This window comes from Periophthalmus magnuspinnatus, chromosome 9, assembly GCF_009829125.3.
Source record: "Periophthalmus magnuspinnatus isolate fPerMag1 chromosome 9, fPerMag1.2.pri, whole genome shotgun sequence".
Lineage (NCBI taxonomy): Eukaryota > Metazoa > Chordata > Actinopteri > Gobiiformes > Gobiidae > Periophthalmus > Periophthalmus magnuspinnatus.
In genome coordinates, this window is record NC_047134.1 from 24,516,218 (window position 1) to 24,541,005 (window position 24,788).

At 39.1% G+C, this 24,788-nt stretch overlaps 1 protein-coding gene across 1 annotated transcript in view; it reads left to right on the forward strand.

Annotated features, from left to right (window-relative positions):
- Positions 1-24,788, forward strand: part of fbxl17 (F-box and leucine-rich repeat protein 17) — a 442,838-nt gene that overhangs the window by 287,707 nt on the left and 130,343 nt on the right. The window contains exon 9 of the mRNA XM_033972727.2: positions 15,766-15,842. Within this exon, the coding sequence (XP_033828618.1) occupies positions 15,766-15,842 (77 nt within the window). The remainder of the gene's footprint in view (positions 1-15,765; positions 15,843-24,788) is intronic.

Sequence of the window (24,788 nt, forward strand, 5' to 3'; positions counted from 1 at the left end):
ACATGTGAATGAAACAACACAATTCCACGTATGTTTTTGAGGAGGTAACAGTATTTTAACACGACTTGAGTCTCACAAACGTCCATTTTGAGTCGTCTAGAACCTTTAATGACCTTGCACAGTCACATTCCATGTCGCTGTCAACTTTCCACCAAGTTTTCTCTAACAAATACTCTTCCCTATTTCTCTGAGACACAAAGCACGGATCAGAATTGGACGGGATGTAGGGGGATAACTGGCATTTACGGCTTCAGCTCTGACCCATCGGTGCATTTTTGAGCCCGGCCGATGACAAGCTGCCGGACTGCCAAGGCTTCGCCCGGTCGTTTAGAAACATGATTAACGGTACCACAACACAATAGAAATGCGATTCTCATTGGAGCGGTGGGTACAGCCGGCTAGCCTGGGAAATCATCCAGGCCCTAATTGCTGGAGCAGACCCCGATTCAGACGGCTGCAAGTTAAACATACACGCACAAACACAACACGCACACACACAGACACGCACTCACAAACACGCACACATAGAGAGAAATGGGTAGAGGAAGCAGAGGTGCGGCGCTGCCTTGGCCCCTGAATGGTACTTGTAGCGTAGCCGTAAACAAAGTTGAAAAATGTGCATGAACTTTGAGTCATTGGAGTTTAGTGCTTCCCAAACCAAATGGAATATCTGATCTCACAGATGGGGAGTCATTTAGAAGAAGAAAATCATTATTGTGGCGCTGTGTATTTCCTCTAGTGTAGGTTACAGAAGTTCTTTTTATTATGAAATAGTGCAAGTGCGTGGTTTATTTATTTTCTTCTATCAGTTTGAGGAATGTTGCTCCAGTTTTGTGGCCCTGTATATAAAATAGTTACAGTTACAGTTTCCATGATCAGGTGCTCGGTAATATTGGTTGCAGTCTAAACTGAGAAGTGCTGACTTCCCACCTCCCAGACGCTTCCTCTAGCTTTTCTGGCACCCTGGCCGCCATCAGTGTCCAAAGGAATAGGATAATGCCATTGGAGCAGTGTTTGTGCATTGGTTTAATTTGGAGACAGATCTATTTACGTTTTTGTGTTCTACTGAGTTGAGAATTATTCAGAGTAACTTTAACAATGTCTAATTTTATTCCATGTTTAGCCCTAATAAAAAAATAATAATAATAATAAAAAAATAAATAAATAATAAAATAAATTTTAAAAAGGTCCTATATAGTGTGGATACTCAAAAAGCCAAATTAAAGCCACAGTGTGTAACTTTTTAGCAAAAAAATAGACTAGATTAAAAACTAGTGTCCTTACTCTGAGCTTGCATCTCCACAAACCTGACTCTTATTTGGCCAGGACAGAGCTTCCTCCTCCTCGTTTCCATGGAAATGTTCCTTTGGCTCTTATCTTCGACAGTATGACATAAAATCTATCTCCATGGAGAATAAATGAAGAAATACAGTCTGGTTTTAACTTTCTATTTCCACGGAATTATGAGGGCGACATGCCACCTCCAGAAAGTTACATATTGTACCTTTAAATCATCTGAAAAGAAATAAATACATAAAAATGCAAACATCAAACCACTACATCAAATGATTTATTCCGTAAGTAGATGAAACGTGTTTATCTCGGGTTTGTTGTTCTTCAATACGGAGCATATTTTCTTACTGAGAGACTCTTTGGAGATATCGGCTCTTTTTATGTCCATTTATACAAGCCCAATGAAAAAGTATTAAACTTTTTTGTTTTGTCCAGGGGGGCACTCGTGTAGCTCGGCTGCAAAGGACGTGCTCGCGTATGGATTTACACCACCGTATAAAGAAAATTTACAACAAGAATCATTTTGCGAGAGCCTCTGAAGTAAAATCCACCATCTCCCCTTGTCCCCCCCCCCTCTTTTCCCCTTCCCCTGTGCAGCTCCGCCCCTCCATTTCATTAAGTCACAGACGCACTGCTCTTCTGTTATGTTCCATCTTTCTTTTCTTTACATCTTCTGCTTTTATTCTCCTCCTTTTTCAGTGTGTCGCTTGTTTCCCTGCTGCCTTTGTGTTTATCTGGACAGCCATGTAATTGCGGACAGTAGAAGGATTGTATTGTGAAAAGACCTTGCATGGGTTACATGGGTAGCTAGGCTGGTCTCACCTACAGCTCCTCCCGCCTTTGCCGCCTTTGTTCCCAGTGCATTGTGGGAGCTGGAAGGCTAAAGAGAAGCACAGTTCATGTTTGGATGGAAGAAGGTCTGCGGTCTTTTTCATAAATACTGGCCATGTACTATTTTTCCGTAGCTGCCTGTGTGCATGTGCTTGGACGGGATCGATAAAAGAAGTGCGTCCATGTAGGTGTTATGGCCTTACCTGGAATGTTTCACAGTATGGCATTAAACACATTTTTTTTGCTTTTATTTAATTACAAATGTTATTATACGTATTGCAGCTAATCTCTACAGATAATATTGTAACTTTGCCTGTTAGTGTCGCCTGCCCGTCGCCATGGAGTTAGATAAGTCTTATGGCATATTGCGGAACACTCCAGGTACAACAAGAATATCTCCACGGAGACGAGCAGGAGGCAGAGTCGCAGCCAGAAAAGCTACGTAGTTCAGCTTTAATAAGAGCTGATAAAGATGCCCGCATAATCCCTCAGTCGTCCAGGTATGATCCATAATTAAAGAAAAATTAAATTGTGCCAACTGGACAAAAAGTTGTAGAGTGAAGACGTTTCGCTGCTCATCCAAGTCAGTTTTGGTCAGATTACTGGTGGAAACTGCCTTATATCTGTCTCCTTCATCACCCAAAAAACAATTTGTCCAGTTGTCACACTTGAATTTTTCTTTGACAACAAATAAAGGCTTTATAAATACTAAACAAGCATGCCCAATATGTTTTGTTCGACCCATGACCAACAAAATAACCATATAACCGATCTAAGACCACCACTGCAAAATTAAACTGACGCTTGTAAAAAGAAAACTTACTTATTTTCTTTATAATAAGCAGTTTTGAAATAGATACAGTGACATAATCTGGCAACCTCTCGCTCAGAGCCTCACAGCCCCCACCACTGCGCTACATGGCCATTAAAATGTGGTTCATTTTAATATTACTCATCCCTAAACTTAAATGTATATTAGTCAAAAAGTCTGTCCAAAATTCTCTGCCAATTTCCTTCTTTTAGCAACGTCTACAAAAGTATACACTGTTCTCCCTCCATCTTTCTTTGGGATTTCTGGGTCACGCAGTTGGGAGTGAAAACGTTGGTGCAGTCTTTTTTTTTGTTAGAAATTTGGTTTTGATAATAAACAGAACACCTGGACTATGCATTGTAAATAACAGGAGACGTGTGTTAAAAGAAGTAGTCTTGACGCGGCGTGTGCACTTACTGGAATAGGAATTTTTTGAATCCCTGAAGGTTAAGGTTGTTTTACATACACACTACTTGACTACACCACTTTAGTAATCTCTATTGATGCAACTATTCTTTCTCTTTTTACTCATTACTAACCCTAACCCCTCATCCTATAACCTCTAACCCTTATCCTAACCCTAATACTAACCATAACCCCATAACATAACACTAATCATAATGCTAACCCTAACTCCTAGCCCTATTCCTAACTTTTACTGTGATTATTTATGGTTTGATTTGTTGTATAGTGATTTTACTGTCTTTCTCATTCTGTAAAGCACTTTGGATTATCTTGTGTTCGAATTGTGCTATAAAAATAAACTTGCCTTGCCTTAACCCTAAACCTTACCCCTAACCTCTAACCGTTGTCCTAACCCTAACCCCCAATCCTAACTCCTAATCCCCAATCCTTAACCTCTAACCGTTATCCTAACCCTAACCCCCAATCCTAACTCCTAATCCTTAACCTCTAACTCTTATCCTAATCCCCAATCCTAACTCCTAATCCTACCCCTTAATCCTTAACCTCTAACCCTTATCTTAACCCTAATCCCCAATCCTAACTCCTGATACTAACCCCTAATCCTTAACCTGTAACCCTTATCCTAACCCTAACTGCAATCCGCAATCCTAACTCTTAATCCTAATACTTAACCTCTAACCTTTATCCTAACTCTAACCCTAACCCTAATCCCCAATCCTAACTCCTAATCCTTAACCTGTAACCCTTATTTTAACCCTAATCCCCAAACCTTTTCCGAAGTATTTAGTATCAATTACTTGTTCAAAACTTCAGAGCTGAGAAGTCCCACTCGCTCATTGTTTCCTCACAGTAAATTTTCATAAATGTGTTTTTATTGAGCAGGTATTTCCATGGTACAATATTTTTAGTTTTGTTTTGTTTGCTGACACTTTTTCCACTTTCCACTAGTCTTTCTTTCGAGTGTCATTCCAGACCCATGAAATTAAACATTTACCCTTGAACAGCCAATACAAAGTTCCACACTGAGCTCAAGAGAGAGATTAATAAAAATATCGACAATTCTGAAATGTGTTTTTCCAATAGTGCAAAAGATGAGTGAGAATGTATTAACTTCAACACTTGTGACACTGACTTTAATTCATAATAACAGCTCCTGCGTGGGAGGCTCATTTTTCTTCTTAGCTCAGGTTAAAGACCCAATATTTGCCGGTTTGCTCTGCACCAGTGACTCATACGACGACTGACCACAGCAACGGAAATGAAAATACAGGTTTAATATTTAGCAAAATGATGATGGTTTGATTTTTATCTCGGAAACGGAGCGATATACTTTCTACAACAATCGTTTTTAAAGGTCCTACATTACACAAAGTGGATTCTTGTGAGATTTAAGGCATGTTATGTTGTTACTTTTGTTTCATTCACACATGTTTGAGTAATTCTTTATTATTAGTCTGTCTACATCTCCAAAGTTCAAAATGCTCTGCTCCACCTTGTGATGTCATGGCAAAATATCAGCCTTTTAACAAATATACAAAAAAATGGAAAAACTCTACATAGAATTAACATTTACCAGAGTCCCAGAAAAAAATTTAAGAAGAAATAGAGCCCATTTAATCACAGATATTTCATTCATCATTCATTTTAGCACAGGCTGTTATAGGTTCAGGGCTCTGTTAAATATGCAGTATTGCTGTTCTTTCTCAGACAGACAAATGCAGTGATGATGTTACCATGGTTTTAAAAGCGACTCAGGAGTACAGCAGTAATCAGGTGCTATGTATTCCATATTTACAGGTTTATCAAAAAAATCCTTTTTTTTTTTTTTTGCTTTTAGAGGACTTTAGTATTAAATATATTATAGCATTCTGGTTTAACGAAAAGCTAAATTTCTTCTGGTTGGTTATTTTCTGAACACAGAGGCTACTGTCGGCCGTAACCCATTAAACCTCCTAAACCTCCTAAAAACAGACCAATCACTGACCAATAAAACCTTAATGTCAGCTCGTTGTCATAGCAACTAAATGTTACATACATAAGCAATTACATTAACATCGACATATAAACAGGAACAAGAACAACACAAGGTAGAAAACCCGAACTAAACACAAAATACCAGATCATTACAGCATGTAAATCGTGATTTTTTTTTTTTTTCCAATTTGTTCATTGTAAAACCCAATATTGGTCTGAAATAGTTCAATTAAAGAAACAGGACTATTGAGTTTCTGTTAAAAAAAAATGCAGCCGGTTTTAATTTGTGCTTTTATAGTTGAAAAATGGCCACGCAACAATTTTTGGATTGATCACGAATGAATACACAGCAGTGGGCGGGGATAGGAGGGAGGTGAAAGGTGAGATGTTCAGAGCACTCACCCCTCAAATGCGGAATGATACAGAATTACGCAAACATGCACGAATCAACTCAAAAATGACTTTTGGTAACGCCGACAAAGAGGGAACATCATTATAACATGATTCAAAGCTCATAAAAGTTGATTTTACATAATACGCCTCTTTTAAAGATGATTTAATATGGAATGAAACTGCACCTCATCTCCTTTGAGGTCCATTGTAAGGTTCATTTTTGCTCTGATTCTGCCTCTTTTCCTTCTCTGTGGGTCAAACAAAGGCTACATTCTTTGGCAGGCACCATTAGCTGGCTAACGAACGACTCAAATTCAATAAAAGTGATGGCCCGGGCTTCGGCGCTCTCCTCCAGGTCTTCTTGTGTGAATCCCATAATTTGATTTAGATAGAAAATGTGTGTATGACTCCTGCATTTTGGGCCCAGGGGGATTTTTTTTCTTCTACTCTTGGTGAAACTGGGCAAAAGTTAGCCATTTGTGCGGAGGAGATAGGGAGAATATGACAGTTTGATGGTTGACCGCTGGCTGTTTGCGCCCACAGCGAACTGACACAGAGCCAAAACACAAGCTGACCCCCGATGCTTCCCCCCCGACTCTGTCCCTTCTGTCTCGTACCTCGCGGTAACGCTAATCGACTAAATATGCACTTGTGTGGTCGCCATGGAAACTGTTATTGTGATGTCGCCAGTGTAAAAGTTCATATGCAGTAGGCTGTAATACGTGGCGCCGATGCTTTGCGCTGAATCTTTTGTGTAGATGAGAGGTTTTTATAATGTATATGGTCTATTGTTCCGACTCACTTTTCTACATTTGTTCAGGGTGCTTTGAGCGACAATAGAACTTTGTGGATAGCTCTGGCTGTGTTTAAACTTTCAGTGTTCATGCCCTGATATTGATTGATCTCTACATTATGCTTCACAGTTCAGTTTTCAGTTATTGTGCGTACGGGCTATTGTCACTGGAGTAGCAACAACTGTCAGTGATGGGATACTTTATTGTGTCATGATCATAGACTGTATAAAGAAGTGGACTAAGCGAGTCTGACGGCACCCACAGCGTCCAGCGTCAGCCAAATGAAGCTCATCGAGGCTAGTGGTTATAAGGGCGAATTTGGAGCTGAGTTCTGTATTTGGAATTTGGACCGTGAGTATCATAGCAACCAAAGAGCCAATCAGGAGTAAGGCTGTTGAAGGTAACGCGCCTGATTTGTCTCTTATTAATGTTTATATGTTGATTGACTGACACAACAGCAAAATAAAAATACCAGGACCATGTAGAGCGGGTTAATACAAACATTTTAAGACCAAAATGGTGAAGCTTACAGCTGCGAGCCTCAGGAGTTACAGAGAGAGGGGCGACAATTTTTCAATACGAAGTGAATTGGACCCAGAGTTGACGAAGCTGGAAGCGCGCCCATGATCACTTCCTATTTGGAGCATGACAGCTAGCAGGTTAGCTATGTCTATTTATATATACAGTCTATGGTCATGACCCAATAAAAGGTCTTATCTTGCTATTAAACTTGGATGTTCCTGGTACAAGTTGAGATCTAGGTACTATTTTGTATCTTATCATTTTGGATCAATTGTCAAAAGCATTTTACCTAAACTCCTCTTAGAAGAGCAGGGACTGAGTTTTTATTTAAGAATGGTCAGTCTTGTAAGTGAAGTGCTCCAAGCAAAGAAATCAAAGGTCTTAATATCTTACTGAGTCAGTAAATTATAAACAATAGTAACTGTATACTGCATATTACTTCATTGTTTCTGTAGGGGAATTTGTTTTCTGCTATTCACCCACACTTAAATACCACTGGGTCAGAGGGCAATCACAACACAGTGCCCGGGAACCCATCTCTAGATTTTTAGTTTCACATAAAAAAGGGCTACCCACTCTGATACTTTCCATGCATTTTCCCATAAACGTTTTGAAAAAACTGTTATGTTTTAAGTCCAAAAAGGTTGTTTAAAAAGCACAAATCAGCGAAATGTTTTAATAACATTGCGGTTTCTAAAGTTTCAGAAACAGATTTTAAATACAATTCTAGGTCCTGTGGTCATTGGTTACCACAGAGCTGATCATCCCTGAACAAGTTTTTTTGAGTTTATAATATGAACCTTTTTTTCGGAAAGTCTATGAGAAAAGTTAATTGGAACCGTGTTATAGGCGGTCACTTTTAAGCTCCATATTGAACACTTATTGTCACTTAAGGAACCATTCACACTCACACTTTTACCAGCTAAAACATCTATACAGGCACTGCACAACGACACGTGTGCAGTACCATTAGTGAAACAGAGGACATTTTAATCGTAACTATATTAAAAATCTCAATTCACTCCATCCTCCTCTCCATTTTGTCAGTGCTTCCATATTGCTCTCCTCCTCCCATGCCTCCCTGATCCATCTTGTTGCTGCGCCCTGCATCTCGATGTCCCTGTTATCTGCATACACGGCTCTCTCCACCCGTTGGTAAAGGTTCTCTTATCTCAGTGTGCTCCCTCAGTCTGACGGGGCTTTTGTCACCTGCCTGTACATTATTGAAAGCGAGTCGATCACTAATTCATGTCAGATGAGACTCGCGGTGTTCCAGTGAGGGCCTTTCATGTTCACACACCCTCTCTTTCAGCGCTCGTTCGTGATTAGAAAGATTTTGGCAGGCTAAAGCTGTGTTTCCACCGGAGACTTACCATCCACGTTGGAGGGATTTCTGTAGAGTTCTGCTGTTTGCAAGGGTTCAAAAATTACAGATGGGACAATAAACAGTAATATTGTTCCTCGTGATAAAAAGGGTCATCAATAAGCGTTTGTGGGGCATTTTATATAATCGTGAGAATCGCCAACAAAGATAATCAGCATTATATCTCCGCCATGATGATGATCTCTTGTTTTTTTAAGGACCGAGCACATTATAGACCATTATAGCTCACCTAAACATTTGTTTTTTTAGCCATAAAAATCATGTTATAGGAAGTATCAGCATGTACGTTTGTCTTTTTTCCACACAACTACCTCTATTTTACATAGCCATACTTAATTTTCCTTAGATGCATCAAATAACTGACTGGGAGAATCTCGGCGGCACCTGCGGTCTGATTGGTCATCTTCAAGGGACAACATAAGCACATTGCCGTAATGACAGTAACATATTAAAAGAGCCCCATGCCTCTGCTTTAAGACGGCGTTTGAATTTACATGATGCACAATTGGTTGCGGAGTTACAGTAATGGAAAGTCCGCAACCGCAAATCTATTGGGTGTGATAGCATCCGACGCTAAAGAGTTAAATATGGACCCTATTCATAATATTAAAATTATAATTATTCATATCCATAACTTTTTTAAACTGTCAGCAACTTTAATCATTATCGAAATATAATCATTAATCGCAATTATTTTCGCCCTGATAATCGTGATGCTAAATTTCAGTATCGTCCCAGGCCTAGTCCAAACGCATTTCTCACTTTCCCAATGCATTCCGAACATCCTAATTATTCACCATGATGAGTTCATAAGCACGTTCCACAGCTTTCAGAGACCGAAGTGGAGTTGTACTGTCACATCACTGCTAACAACTACTAATATGCTAACAGCGCACCAGTTTTTCTTCCTTGGATGTTGACCATAAGAACTGCTTTTACTGAGCTAGACACAGTTTACTTTATTGCAATGAAATAAGTAATTTAAAGAATCAGAAATTAGCCATTGGTTGGTCACAGAAAGCCAGTGACAATATTCAGACATGGTGCGATTTTTTTTTTTTTTTTTTTTTTGGAGGCAAAGAACATCTTGAAAATACCTGAAACACTTTTTAGTTCAGAAAGTTCCGAGAAGGTTAGAAGGTTCTGGCACAAACAGTTGGTCCACCTGTGCCACTATTTTTAGAGTTGACCCATGCCATACAAACTGCAACTATTTCCTACTTTCCTGTTTTTGACTAAAAGTTTTCACATTTACACAAGATTATTCATCACAAAACTCACATTAGCAAAGGGACATTTTACATTATCTTTGGCAATGGCTTTGTTGATCTTGAATTGTAAAACACAACACAATGGCGTTTTAAATCAAGAGGGTATGCCTCAAGCCAATCGTACATTTATTTCCAATGCAAAGGAAATAAATGAGGAAAATCTAAACAAGTCAGTCCATTATATTGTTGGGAGTAATGGTCTTTGACAGCCACATGTGGATTGGATGTCCATGCTTGTCATTATGTCCCTCTCCTTCTGCTCTTCCATATTCGTAGTCATGGATGAGATTACTTCAATTGTATTATTACCAGATAAAAGGTCTTATGTTTGTTATCTCGTCATCTTCATTTCATAATGGGTGATGAATTTAAAAACCATCACTGTACTCTGTATGACAAAATAGGCTGGCCATTGCTATTTGTCAGAAGATAACCACACTTATTTTTTATGTATTTATTTTTCATTTTATTTTATTATTTGTTTGTTTATTTATTTATTTTTCTTTTGTTATTTATTTGTTTATTTTATTATTTATTTATTTTTTCCCCCATTTACATTCTCTATATCTTCTTTTCTCACTTACTAGTAAATAGACACTAGTAAAATCACAGAAATATCATAATAATACAATACAGACTTGTCACATATAAATATATAAATAGCTGTTATGTCTACAAACCACATTATGTCTTGGAGTATCTTGGTATGTCTTGGGTCGTCTTATCACCGCTTGTCACTATCGTATATGACTGGTCACTATGTTTGTCTGTCTTGCATTAAATAAAAAAAATAAATAAATGAAAAGAACAACACTGTAAAAATGTATTTATAAGGGACTGCGACGACAGACTGACTAAATATCTCGCTTGCTTATTAATCACTGATATGGAAACATTTAATACAAGCTCACATGATTTTGAAGTCTAAGTACGAGCTGCACCAGAACAGATACGAGACGGCTGTTTTGTTTTTCCAAAAATGGAATGCATCTCAAGGACAAACAAAATTTGCCACAATCACAATTTAATAATGTGGTGACAAACATTTATACTCACACCTGCTCCTGTTTTTAATGTTTTAAATGGAGCTATGTAGTTATTTGTTTTATTTGTATTTTTCTGTATTTTACCAAGTCAACCATGAAAAAGAGAGTCTAAGTGCACTCATTGGGTCTCCTTGTATGAAAAAAGATAAATAAATTAAAATCTTGAAATTCAACTTGAATGTTCCTGGTGCAAGTTCAGGCCTGTAAATAGTGGTTTGTATCTGTTGGAATTATAATTTTGGCTCAGTCGTCAGCCAATTTGACCGAAATCTTTTCCTAGAATTAAAGATATATCTGTCTTGTAAGTGATTTTTTCCAAATAAATAAGCAAATCAAAGGTCTTAGTTGCTTACTGATGTGTTAAATGATAATAATCACATCACACACATCACAAGTGTATATATTTATTTGTTATTGTCGAGGAAATTGCATTGTCCTCTGCATTTGACCCTTCTTTAAATACTTCTGGATCAGTGGGAGCGACCAGAGTGCAGTGTCCCAGGACCAATCTTCAGACCTTAGAAAGATGCTACCCACTCTGCCACCATGATAGTAGCTGTATGGGCCTTTCTATTGTCATTCTGCCTGTCACTCTATCACCGACTTCCGATCGTGTTTGCGCCCTCTTCCTCCTTCCCCTCCTTCACCTCTCCCCTCCCTCCACCTCTCCTCCTTCCCTCCCTGCCTCGCCCGCTCACTGATGTCTGACCTAATTGCTTTTGTTTTGACCCTGGGGACCTGGGCACAGTGTAACAAGCTCCCAAAGGAGATCTTGTGCGCCTGCAGTCGACCCAGCGCTGCTCTTTTCATGTGTTTGCTCTCTGACTCCATCCAGCGCCACTATTCATTTGCAATGCCCTATCGTCGTAACCCCAGGACACGCTGAACATTGTTGCTCTGGATTTTTAATAAAATTATTCCATTCCATTGCTTTAGAAATTACAAAGAGAGATGAATACGGAAAGCACACAAATATAAAATTTCACCAAAACATGATCATAGCGGTGTTTGTGTTTGGAGAATCTATGAAAACTCAAATCAGAAAAGGTAATATCAAAACTACTGAATGTGTTTTTAATTTGACGGCAAACACTCTTAAGCATGCCACACGCTACAGGAGTTTTGAATCTTAAATTGTTTTTGAATGTGACAGTGTGAAGAGAATTGAATGAGATTTAAATATGACCGTACACCACAAGCTAAATGTTCTGAGCGCATCGCCTGTCTACAGTAAAACGACTCAGTTTGAGACTCCAAAATGTTCCAAAGATCACAGCCTTGCACTTCTACTTTAGATACAAATCAAAACTGTTACTATTATTTGTGAAATGTGGTGCAGTAGTTCAAATAAATGCTTTTTAATGCACAGAAAGCTCGCAATAAATGAGACAGAAAGTAGAGTCATGCTTCACCCTGATCCTCGCTTCGTTGATGTAATCAGACACGTGAGGATCTACTCTTGACTTTTTTTTTTTTACTTTTTAAACGCTTCAAACTGGATTAACAGCTCTGTTTTGTGGACTGGGCGTCATTATTTGCGGAGGACACATTCTAACGGATAATACGGTGAGAATGCTGCAGTTTAACTTTACAACTTTACGAGAAGTGGGTAATAAAGACAACTCATTATTTTCACTATTTCCTGAGTTTGTATCTACCGCATCTGTGTCCGGTACTTCTCTGCCCCTGACGCTCTGTTTTATTGGTCGTTGCCGTGGTGATGTTTTGTGATTATGATATAAAAGAGCAGCACAGAGTCGCTCTGACACCACAAACGTGAAGTGTCCTTGGGCAAGACACTTAACCCGCTTTGCCCCCTAGTGGACTGAGTGATACTAATTCACATTTGCTACTTAGGTTAATGGTTTCATTTTATGCATTTACAATATACCACAGAGATATTAACAAGTATCTGTATTACTACAAACATACAGTCTCATATTGTACGGTCAATCTACTGATAAACAATAGAAACAACACCACTAAGGAAATATTCCTCTCCGACATTGACCAAGTCCCCAAACCTGACCCGGGCTGTGCTGAGATAAGCCAGAAGTCAGGGAAGATGTGAGCGCCGCTGTTCAGAATATGACCTGTGCTGCCAGTCACAATGTGGAACTTTATAAAGAGCAAATGCAGTGATGTACTGTATATATACACTGTACTTTCCCCTTCACCTCTGACATTTCACTGACTCAGGCTTCATCCACACTATACATCATTTTTCATATTTTGTTCAAACATAATTTCACTTTGACATTCAGGTGTATTTATTGTTGGCAGTATTACAGAAAAAAAAAACCTTTATTATAAGTCTGGCTACATCTCCAACACTCAAAATGCTCTGTTCCACCTTGTGATGTCATGAAGTGGTAGTTTTCAAGTTAACATCTGCGTTTTATGTTATGTTTGGTAGATTTTTGCCCATTCCAGGGCTGAAATGATCCAAATGATTATAGTGAAGGTGTGTAGAGTTTCAAAACACAGTGGAGCACTTCCTGTATTGCCACATGATGACATCACAAGGTGGAACAGAGCGTACTCAGCGTAAATATGCAGGATTTGTGTGTTAAACATGTGTGAATGAAACAAAACACAACTCCAGGTCTGTTTGTGATGAGGAAGAACACAATTATAGCATAGATCAGAAAATAATGTAATATGGGCCCTTTAAAGTATTATAATACCAATAGCACTGTTTTATTTATTTATTCATGCATTTATTTTCTTATGCATTTATTTATTAATTTTAGTTTTGTTTATCTCATTTGAATGTGCACTAATATCAAAGGAGCACTATGTAACTTTTCTGATGAAGCTCTGCCACCTGCCTGCCTCGTGTAGATGCTGCTGCTTTGCCTGGAATGTTCCACAACCTGGCATTAAAGTCATCTATCCTGCACATATTCCATTACAACCTTCATTCTTCAAAAATACCTCAAAAACCTACATTCTATAGTGTAATCCGAGCCACTTCTACACAGATGTGACCCGTAACTTGGTCTGGCGGTGTCATCTGCTTGTCTCCATGAAAACAGATCTGTTTAATGCCATGCTGTGGAACATTACAGGAAAAGTAACCCCTGTGGAGACAAGCAGGTGGCGTACCCGTGTCAAAAAAGTTCCACCGTGCACCTGTAAAGTTAGCAGCACGTCTGTATGAAACTGCGCATTTGTTTACATCACTGTACTTGTATTTAAACATGCAGGGTCTGTACAGTTTGGGTTCGCGCCTCATCTATATTCAACCCCCCCGTATGCACACATCAGACATCCCCACCGCTGAAGGTTAATGGGTCAAATGCACGATCAGAACAGCGCTGTAACACACCCTCCTCTCATTAGGAGCATTTAGAAGAGAATCATTTGATACAGTTGCTCTGATCTTGCCTTTGGGCCTTTCCCTGTGCGTACTTCCTCTCTCTTCCCCCTCACCGGCTCCTGTGGGCTGAAGGAAAACAGGGGATGAATTCAGATCACCCCCTTTGAAGTGAGCGGCTGGGGTTGGCTGTTTTACTATGCGTGCGTACCACAGTATGCGAGCCTCTTTCCTCCTCCTCCTCTCTTTTTCGCTCTCCTCTTCTCTCCTGCTGGGCGAATCCATGCTTCTTTAATCACATCAGGTGCTTAATAATTAATGCACGTGCTAAAAAGGAGAGAGGGGGGCTGAATGGGTGAGCAGTCGTGACCCCCGCAGCTGTATGCTTTAACCTTTGCTGTGTGAGGAGTAAGAGCGTAGTTTAAGGCAGAGAAAACAGCTGGGAGCGTCGCGTTGTTTTTTTTTTGAAAAGAAGTAGGTCCAAGCGAGTGCGAGGGAAGAAGGCAAGGTGAACGCTGTTGTTGGTTACTGCCGCTGCTGTTCACAAAACTAATGAGCAAGGTTTATGTAATGTGGATTATATGATTATATTTTTGTCTTTATGGCGGTGTCTTTTCTTCTTCTTCTTCTTACCAAAGTCAGTGTGTCTTGTCTTAAAGCGAAGTTGTTCCGATACCGATACCGCACTTTATTCAGGTAACAGTATCAGCGAGACCAAATCACCGATCCGATACGACTTTCTCTGTCTCTTTAGATCACATTGCTTTGCCTGGAATATTCCACAGTATCGCATTAATCTTATTTATCTTGCATTTATTCAGTTACACATATTTTTTTTTTGCTGATGTCATGTGTAACCGGGCCTACTTGTCTCAGTGGAAATGGGTTTAATGTCATACTGTGCAACATTCCTGGGAAAGCAAACGCTATGGCGACAAAGAGGCGCAGACACTTTGCCAGAAAAATTGCATTGTGCGTCTTTAAAAAGGCTGTGTAATGCGTCAGACTGTGTAAGTTGGTTGATTCTTGTGATAAAAAAAAAAATACAGATACTTAGCAGTGTTGGAAGAAAAAGGTTCAGATGCAGGAGTAAAAAGATCTACTCAAGTAAAAGTATCACAACTAAACATCTAAAAGTATTGAAGTACATGTTTTAAAGGGTACTTCAAGAGTAAAAGGTAAAAGCATTTTGAAATGTGGTGATCTTAAGTGAAGTTGCGACTGAATCAACTTGTCAACGTTTCTACATGACGTTTGTGTATATTTTTGTTTGTTCAAAGTCAGGTCTTGAACTCAAAACCTTCAGGCAGGATGACACCATGAATGTGCTAAAAATAACCCCTCAAACCATACCGAAAGTACTTTTTACCTTTCAGTCCAGGCTGAAAATCTGAAATGGACAACAGTTGCGCAGTCGGTAGAGCGTTTGTCCACTGATCTGAAGGTTGTCGGTTTGAATCCCATCATCGGTAGAGCGGTTCCTTGATGTAAAGTGAGAGCCTTGAAGAGAATCGGGAGTGTAAAAATAAGACCATGTCACCAATGCAGCGCAGTAAAGTACACTACGTTTACTCGTGTACTTTCCGCACTGTTACCTGATGCTTTTTATAGCAACAACGCTTTGATTTTGTTTTTTTTCTATCGCTTTTCCTTCATCGCAGCTCTACTAAACTCTTTCTCCCTCTCTTTTTCCTTCCGTAGGTGTGTTGAAATCATCGCCAAGGAGGGCCGCAGTCTGAAGGAGCTCTACCTGGTGTCCTGTAAAATCACGGACCACGGTAGGAAACCCTCCATCACTGTCCCTGTGTTGCAGTGAACCTCGGGCGCTAATATCACCAGCGTTATTACCCGCGGTGGCTAGCATGATTCAAGACTCATTGGATTTTTATGGCGCGCCCCTTATGAGTGCATAAAAATGTTATTGAAAAGTTTCACACTGAAAGAAGTCCTGTTTGCTGACTCGAATGCCGATGCAGTAGTCGTAGCAAAACACAAACAGGTTTATAAGTATCTCAACGCTGTCTATGCTATATTTTTTCAGTGTGTGTGAGGTTTTTGCTATATTTTTATGCCAAACTTCTTTATATTTCTGCACATTGTGTTTGTTGATAGCTAGATGTTGCCAGTTAATATAGTTTGAATCCCCTTGAATGCCCCTGATCTCACTTAAAACATAGAATATCCAACTTTAGTCTTGTTAATGAACAGATTTTGTTTTCCCCCAAAGAGTGTAATTTAAAAGTAGCGTATTGTGACAAAATATGTTGTCTTTATATAATATTAATGCGGTTTTGCCAGAAGCTATAGCTGTAAGTAGTGCTAAGACTGGCTGTCCTAAGGGTTTGTGAGAGGTAGATAGATTTCATTAGACCATATATGTCAAACTCAGGCCCGGGGACCAAATCGGGCCCACGGTTTAGTTATATTTGGCCCGTGAGTTCATCAATTGTGCATTAAATCTGGACACCTGTATACATTTTTCAATAAATACTGAGTTTAGCCCATGAATTTATCGCAGTTTTTTAATTTTGGCCCACTGTGCATTTGAGTTTGACATCCCAGCGAGACAGATTTAAATAAATACCATCTCCTTTTGCAATTTGAAAGTTGGGTAGCTTTTCACATTTTCGAAACTTCGGGTACGTTGTCAAGACTTCAATATCGGAAAATGCCTTGCTTCGCTTCCACATTGCAAACAAATGTCTATATAGTGTATTAGCCAGTCAGTTATTCTGCCTCCTCCTTATCTCTGGGTAATATGAGGTCTTGTTTGGGCTGATTGAATCAAACTCTTGTTTGCTTGGAAAGCCCAGTTTGCTAATGATCAGTCTGGAGCTTTGAAGACGTGAGTCAATTTCAGCTGTCTGCAACTATAGAGTCTTTATCTCATGTAATCGATCACAACCACTTATGCACGTATATGTATTTATGTAGAAAAAGAATTCAAATGAAACGGTTAATTGATGTAGGAAGCAAAAATAAGTCAGTTCAGTTCACTCTACGCTCCAATTCAATCACAAGTGAACCGGGGTTGCCAGAGCCTTAACCTGCAGATAGAGGATACATACAAGTTTCTCAGTATATGGAAAGCTGAGAACCTCCAGAATTGACTCACTGAGCTACAGAGGCTGCACTAGCACTGATTCATGATTGGCTGCATGTGCTGGGGTTTAGGTAATGAGGATTCAGATCAGAGAGAGTCATTTTAGATTTAAACCAACTGGATTTTAGTTAGAACTGGGGACCCAAATGAGAGACTTTCTGATTGGATAACTGCCAAAATTATAACATAAATAAATGGGACATCCTGTATAATATTTCTACAATTAAGAATAAACCAGCATCACAATTGTTATCAGTAATAGCTGTATTTGATTTGACATGTTTACCTCGTATCTGGGGACACGGATGTTTATAAAATGTAAAATCATATCCATACAGTTGCTTTAAGCACAAACCCATACACTCACATTGTGCTGCCATCAGCCCTGTGTACATAAAGTGAACATATCTCCCTCAGTATGTGTCCTGGCTCCCGCTGTGTGGAGGCTGTAGTCTTTATAGAGCTGACAGTTCTGACGTGAGCCGTGTATTCTTCAGGCAGCTCTTTATATCCCTCTTTTTATTTAGTTTACTCTGCCTCTTTTTCTCTCTGTTTGTTAGTTTACTCTGCCTCGCTCTCTCCCTGTTTGATGCTACACAACCATATGCTGTTCTGAATATAGGAGCCTTTTATCACCAGAGCACAGTACACATTTGGGCTGCTTCAGGATCGCTGACTAAGGCTCCCTGTATGAATCATGTGCTGATGTTGCGTTGGGTTTGTTTTTGTGTGTACATTTTGTCGTAAGGAGACATGAATTGCCTCGTAGAAGTGCTATGGTTGGCTGGGCATGCTTGCATCAAAATTGGTTGGTTTTATTTGTGAACTTTGATAAGATATTGTGTTTTTTTAGCTGAAATGGGAAACATTCATAAAAAAGCAATTAAAATTAAAGCTGGACTGTGTAACTTCCTGGTACGATATCTCCTTATGAACGTTATTGCTTTGAAATGATCCGAAATCCAGGCGTTTTACTGCTAAATCAAAATGCAAATAAAAAATCATTTATTCTTCATGTGAGAATGCTCGCCTCTCCACTGGTCTGACCTGTAACTTGCTGGTCTCTATGGAGTTTAATGCCATACTGTGGAATATTCCAGGTACATCAAAAACAACTCTACAGAAAGAAACAGGTGGTTGATCTGCTACCAAAAATGTTCCGTAGTGCCTCTTTAAGTAGGATAGCTAATAGTTAATTGTTAAATTTACTTTCAGATGTTGTACTGTAACTTTTATGGTCAAGGTTAATTAGAAGTTCTGTATTTATAATCAAAACATTGTTCTTCATAATGTTCTACTTTACAACAGTGTGATAAGAAACTCGGAGGCATCAGGACCTTTTTCAATCACAAATCACACAAAGTAGTCGCCATTATTTGCATTGTTGTATCAATCAAGTTTCTTTGTGGAGTTGCAGTAACTTGAAAATTGCTTTGAAAAACGACGACAAGAAAAAATAACCTGAAGAGAAAGAACTTTCCGTCGGAGTGCGAACTTTTATTTGATGTCTGTCAGTTAGTCATGGAAAATAAAGTTGATGTTGCCATGGTGATTAAATTGTTAGCGCTCTCACCTCACTGATTTGAATTTGATGACTTCATTCTGTTGTTGTGCGTTTTATGGTTTATATTCGAGTTTATTATGGGGTCGTTACGGTTACTACCATCGGTTACACCCCTCGTTCAAACACAAGCGTGGAGGATGACATGTTTTGCCCAAGGGCACAACAACATGCACGGGATCAAACCGCTATCCCTCTGGTTTGCGGGTGAACGCTCAACCACTAAGCCACTCCAGAGAACTATTTTCCAACTTATTCGCCTATCAATATTTTGAATCAAGCATATTTTACACAATACTGCAACTGCTTTTAAAGGTGAACTACTGTATATAAGGTCTGCCACCTGCTTGTCACCATGGAGATCTTATTATTTTACTTAGAATGTTCCACGGTATTGCATTAAACGTATCCAGCTTACATACACTCAATTAAAGGCGTTTTATTGCCTTGAAAAACATGCATTTGTACTCTAAGATGGCGCACCTCTCCGCAGATCTGGCTCGTAACTCGGCCTGTCTCTGTTCTATAAATCTAATCCCGCACTGATGAACTTTCCAGACAGACCGATAACATCTCCATGGTTACTTGCGCTCCAGGGTTCAGTAAATAAACAAAAAAGATGATAAGTTGTTCCAAATTTTGCCACTAGAGGTAGTCACGAGCGTCTTTTACTCTTCCCTATACACCTCGAGATACAATTACTCCATGTTTTTTCCGAGTGCCGTGAATGATCTACCGTCGTAATAATCGCTTTGACCTCCGCGACCCCTCTCTTCGGACTCTCTCCGTTTTTTCCCACCAGAAGACGAATGCTTTTCACATCACAATAGTACATTAAACCAGGAATGCGCCCAGCCCCCCTGTTTCTACACTGTACATCTGCCTCTGTTCCTAATCACTTTGAGCAAGATGAATTGTCGAAATATGATCTTCGCTTCCACTGCTAACAACCCCCCACCTCCACCCACCCACCTCCACCCACCCATCCAACCGGACCCCCCCACCCCCACCGCTCCTCTTGATGGGGTTTGCGTGTAGTCCAGAGATGAAGATGTGCGCTGTAACCAAATGACGGCAAGATTTCCTGCTTTCCTCTCTGATAAATCCAATAAACCAAATGTGATTCTACAAAGCCGGTCTGTTTTTTTTTATTCTACGTCATCATCTTCGCTAATTATCTTTATTAATGACCTCTCCTTGTCCATTTGAGAGGTCCGTGAGTGGGTTGGTTGCATCCTCCAACCTCGTTTCCGCGTATAAATAGAGGTGGATAGTACGCAGCTACATTTACTAGTAACGTTATGAAGAAATTGCACTGATATCACTAGTTTTTGGTCGCCATGCATTTACGCCTACCTCAGTAATATTTAGTTTGAAGTAACGGTACTCTTACTTGGGTAAAAGTTGTGGTTACTCTTTCCATTGTGAGTCTGCAAATGACAAAAGCATTAATTTTGAACATTTGGGTTTCTTTGAGTTCCTTCTGATCTGATTTATTTGGTCTCATTTTTGCGTCGATACCAGATTTTGTGCGTTTTGAAAGTTTTGATTTTCCAATTCCATCAAATTTGACTCACTTCAATTATAAATCTGATGTTACATCCAGACTTTTACTTGAGAAGACATTTCCTCAAATACTTTTTTTACTCTTGAGTTATTTCTTGGACCATTGCTTCGTTCTTCTCCTTCAGTAACATTACTCTGAAGTATCGTTCCTCTTACATGAGTACATTTTTGACTCCTCCACCCTCCTCCGTCCATGCAAAGTCGTGGCATAAAGGGGTGGGGAGATGGCAGATTGAAAAAGCACGGCTGTAATTACACTCCCGGTGCAGATGGTTTTGGAGATTTTTTCGCAAAAGGAAGAAGTAACAAATGAGAGCACCAAAGACCGAGCATTTTGGAATAATGATCTTACTGAAAGGGCTATTAGTATCCCAGCGAAAACCAGCCTTCCCAGAATCCTCTTTTACCCGAGCACATGTAAACCAATTAGCTTCAATAAGGTTTGGGTTGTAATCAAGGCTGTGCAGAGACTGGTTAACACCTGGATAGGCTGGAACACAAGCTGTGGCAGATTAGAAAAGCGCTGTTTTTACACCTGGTTAAAGAGTACTTGTGCGTTGGAGTTGACTAAACGTTAATAATTTTATTTATTTAGTGCCACGTGTGAGCTTCCACCACTCACTTTTACATATTTTTCCATGTATTTAAGCAAAATTAGCACAGATTGCCCTAGTTCAGATTGTGTAAGCAGCTCGTGAGATCAAAATATGACATTGAGTCCTGTCTGCAAAGCGTTTTATTGTCCGATAATCAGGAAGTGCACGTTGGCATGCTAAATATGTCGCTTTACTATTATATGGCTAATCTTTTGATGGGCTCTTTACATTAACAGTCCATTTAAGCACTTTTAACATACTGTTGACAGAACTCGTCTTCCACATCAGTTCGATATGTCTGGAGTAAATAAGGATATATCAATATAATGGCACTTGGCAAGACCTATTTAATTAGATCTATGTGCGTCCAGGATAAACAGTGTCTAACTATCTGCAATATACACAAAATATATTCAAAACTGATGAATTAAGTGTTTGGTTTTAGACGATAGAATGAGATGTTTTAAACACAGTTGGAGTTTGTTTGGTATTTCTAGGTGGTCAACAGGGGGCGACAGTAGCTCAGTTGGTGGTGTGTTTGTCCACTGATCTGAAGGTTGGCGGTTCGAATCCCGCTCTCAAACATAAACACTGTTGTTGTGTTCTGTGGCAAGACACTTAAACCACGTCGCCCCCAGTGTCTGTGTACACTGGTGTTTGAATGTGTGTGTGAATAGGTGAGCGGTTCCTTGACGTAAAGCGATTTGTGTGTCTTGAAAAGTACCGTTGTTTCGTAGTTCTGATCATCATTCTAAAACTATTTAAGAAAAGTTCAGTTTTGTCTTTTGCTGTAAGCATCTTTTTTCTGTGTCGATACCCGATGTAGTGCTGATACAGTTTTTAGTTTAGTTTAGTTTGTTTATTATTGTGTCCTGCATACAAAGAATGCCGAGCCCTTAAATGGGTTTATAAGACACCATTAACAAAAATACAATAGTCCAGACGTGTGATACAACAAACAAAAACAAAAGAAAAAACAAAACAACAATAAACTCATTTAAACAAACTCATTTGCCGCTTCTTCCAGGCTTTACATAAAAATAAAACCAACTTATAAACATTAGAATTAAACAACCATTTCATTTTGCTGTCATCATCACACCAGAACATTTCAGGACATTGAGAGAACATTTCATCAAATAAAGGATTTCTAAATTCATTATAAAATGGACAATGCAACAGAAAATGAGCTTCACTTTCTACTTCGCCCAACTCACATACTCACATACAAGTTTTAGTAGTGTTACATTTTTGCATGTTAAAAACCTCAAAATCCATTAGAATTACAGGTACGTAAAATGCTCTATTCAAGATGTCCATAGGTGTTGAAAAGTTAAGGTAAAAAAAACAAATAAAACAAATAAAAAACTAAAAAACATCCCCCAAAAATCAAAGGATAAAATCTAGAATCATGTAAATAATAAATAACATTAATCTAACCCTTCTGTGCATTTCTTTAATTTGTTCTCTTCCCTTGTAAACTCTCATCCCAGTGCCAGTTTAATTCCCTGTTATACCTGTAAACTTTATATAATTACCGTATTTTCTGGACTATAAGTCACTGGAGTATAAGTCGCACCAGACAAAAAATGCATAATAATGAAGAAAAAAACATGCATAAGGACTGGAGTATAAGTCACATTTTTGGGGGAAGTTTATTCTACAAAATCCGAGACCAATGTTATCTTTAAAGCCAAGTTATAATAATAAAGATAAAATAGAGAATAACAGGTTGAGTATCAGCACAGCACGCTAACGTAACACATTTATATTTATTCAGCTACATGAAGCACGGACAGGTTAAGATTGAGCAGAATATGATTTTCTTTTAGGGGGCATCTTTGTTCAGTCTTTCTCAGATGTTTTTTAATAGATGTGAAATTATATATTTTAATAATTTCATATATAAGTCGCACCTGTGTATAAGTCGCACCCCGGTCAAACTATGAAAAAAGTGATTTGTAGTCAGGAAAACACGTTAAGTAATCATAATATTGTTTAATACCGGGGAGTTTGTTGTATTTACCAAACCACAAACGAGTCAAGTGGCTCCACTGGCTTAAAGTGTGTCTTTAACATGTTCTTGAGTGAGGCCTGTCCAGCTGCAGACCTTTGGAGTGGACACTTAGCACCAGCACTTGTACTTGTTCTCGCTCTCCAAACTCTCTCCAAGCACACAGCAAATGGCTCAAATCAAACCAGTTTCCATCCACATTCAAAACTTCATGTTAGACTTTTATTATTGTAACGTCGGGTGAACTGGAAAACATTTATACAAGGAACTGGGAAAGAGGAAAGTCGTGTCGTCTTTTTGGGTCCTCTGTGAATTATATGACAGCCGGTTTAAACAGATGAATGTGCACAAATATCACAATGGGAAAATGCATGCAAGTGTAAATGTTTTGTTAAAATATACGTTTTTAGATCTGGTAGGAAGTTTGACCCTCTGCATTTGACCCATTCTTCAATACGCACTGCAACACCTAAGTTAATTGAGCATAATTTCATACAATAATCCCATTTCCTCCTATATCTTTAGCCTTTGTAAACCACCCAAAGTACTTCACATCACATTATTCCTTCACTCATCATTCATGATTGTGGGCTGTAGTGATGGGACTTTCAACTCCGACTCTTTTGGATCGGTTCATTTCAAGGAGCCATTAAACAGACTGACTCTTTTACTATTTATTTATAAGACAGACGTCAATATGAGAACTCAGTTTATCTACAAACTAATCACACAGAGAAATGACTCAGACGTGTTTAAAATGGTTCAAACTGAGGGTGCGTTTAGTTTATCCTTTTATGCATCATTTAAATAAAACTCTGAACTACAATAATAATAATAATAAGTAAATAAATTTAAAAAACCTGTTATTTCACAAAAAATGTGTTTTTTGTGCACAAAGCTCTCATGCTGCCTGCTATGCTTCTGATTCTGATTAGCTGATTCTAATAAATGTATAAAAATTAGAAAGAAAAAGATTTGGTTCTTTTAAAAAATGAGATCCGGATCCAGCTGTTCACATTAAGGAGCCATTCAAAAGAGCCGATTCAAGAAAAGAACATCAAATACAGTAAAAAAAAAAAGAAGAAAAAACTGGACTATAGCACCCACTGATGGAAAACGGGAAAACCATCAACTTTAATTAGCAAAACTTGTTCGTATCTTCCATCTTGTCATCTCGGACTGTCTTCCCGATCCCAGTAGTGCTATTATCTATCTCCGCCTACTGTAACCAACTCTCCTTACAGCGCTCTATATCTTTACGCTGAAATGTGATCCTTATGAGAACGCCTGCTGATCTCTTCTCCCACATCACTGCGCAGACATGTACATCAGCTGCAGTAGTATCCCGTACTGTACGCACCTGGACGTACCTCGCTATCTCCGCTCTATTCTTCCCCTCTATCTCCTCTCCTCTTCCTTGTATCCATTTATCCGACTGTATTCGCATCTAGGTGGGCTTATCTTGTCCCTGGTAGCCCACCTGCTTCAGAGAGAAACAAAAGAGGAGGACCTTGGCACCTTGGTTCTTTACATATGGTAATGTGTCTCTTTATGAGCTCCGTAGCCTGTCAGTCATGGCCTCTCTGTAGCTCTGAGTGCTGAGAGGAGATGGAAGGAGACAGCGCTGAGTGAAAGCTGGTGAGGAAGGATGGAAAGGTAGGAGTAGTTGTGATGTGGTGTTGTTGGGTTAAAAAAGCCAGATATTTTTGTTAAACCAGACCTATTCTGCAAAAATCGACTTTTCAGAGCTTTTTACCATGTTATAGTTGTTCTCGTTTCTCATTTAAGTTGTTTTTTGGAGTGATTTATGAAGGTTTGAGCAATCTTTAGTCGCTTATTTTCAAAACGATATATGTGCCGACCCCGTTTTTCATCACCATCGCC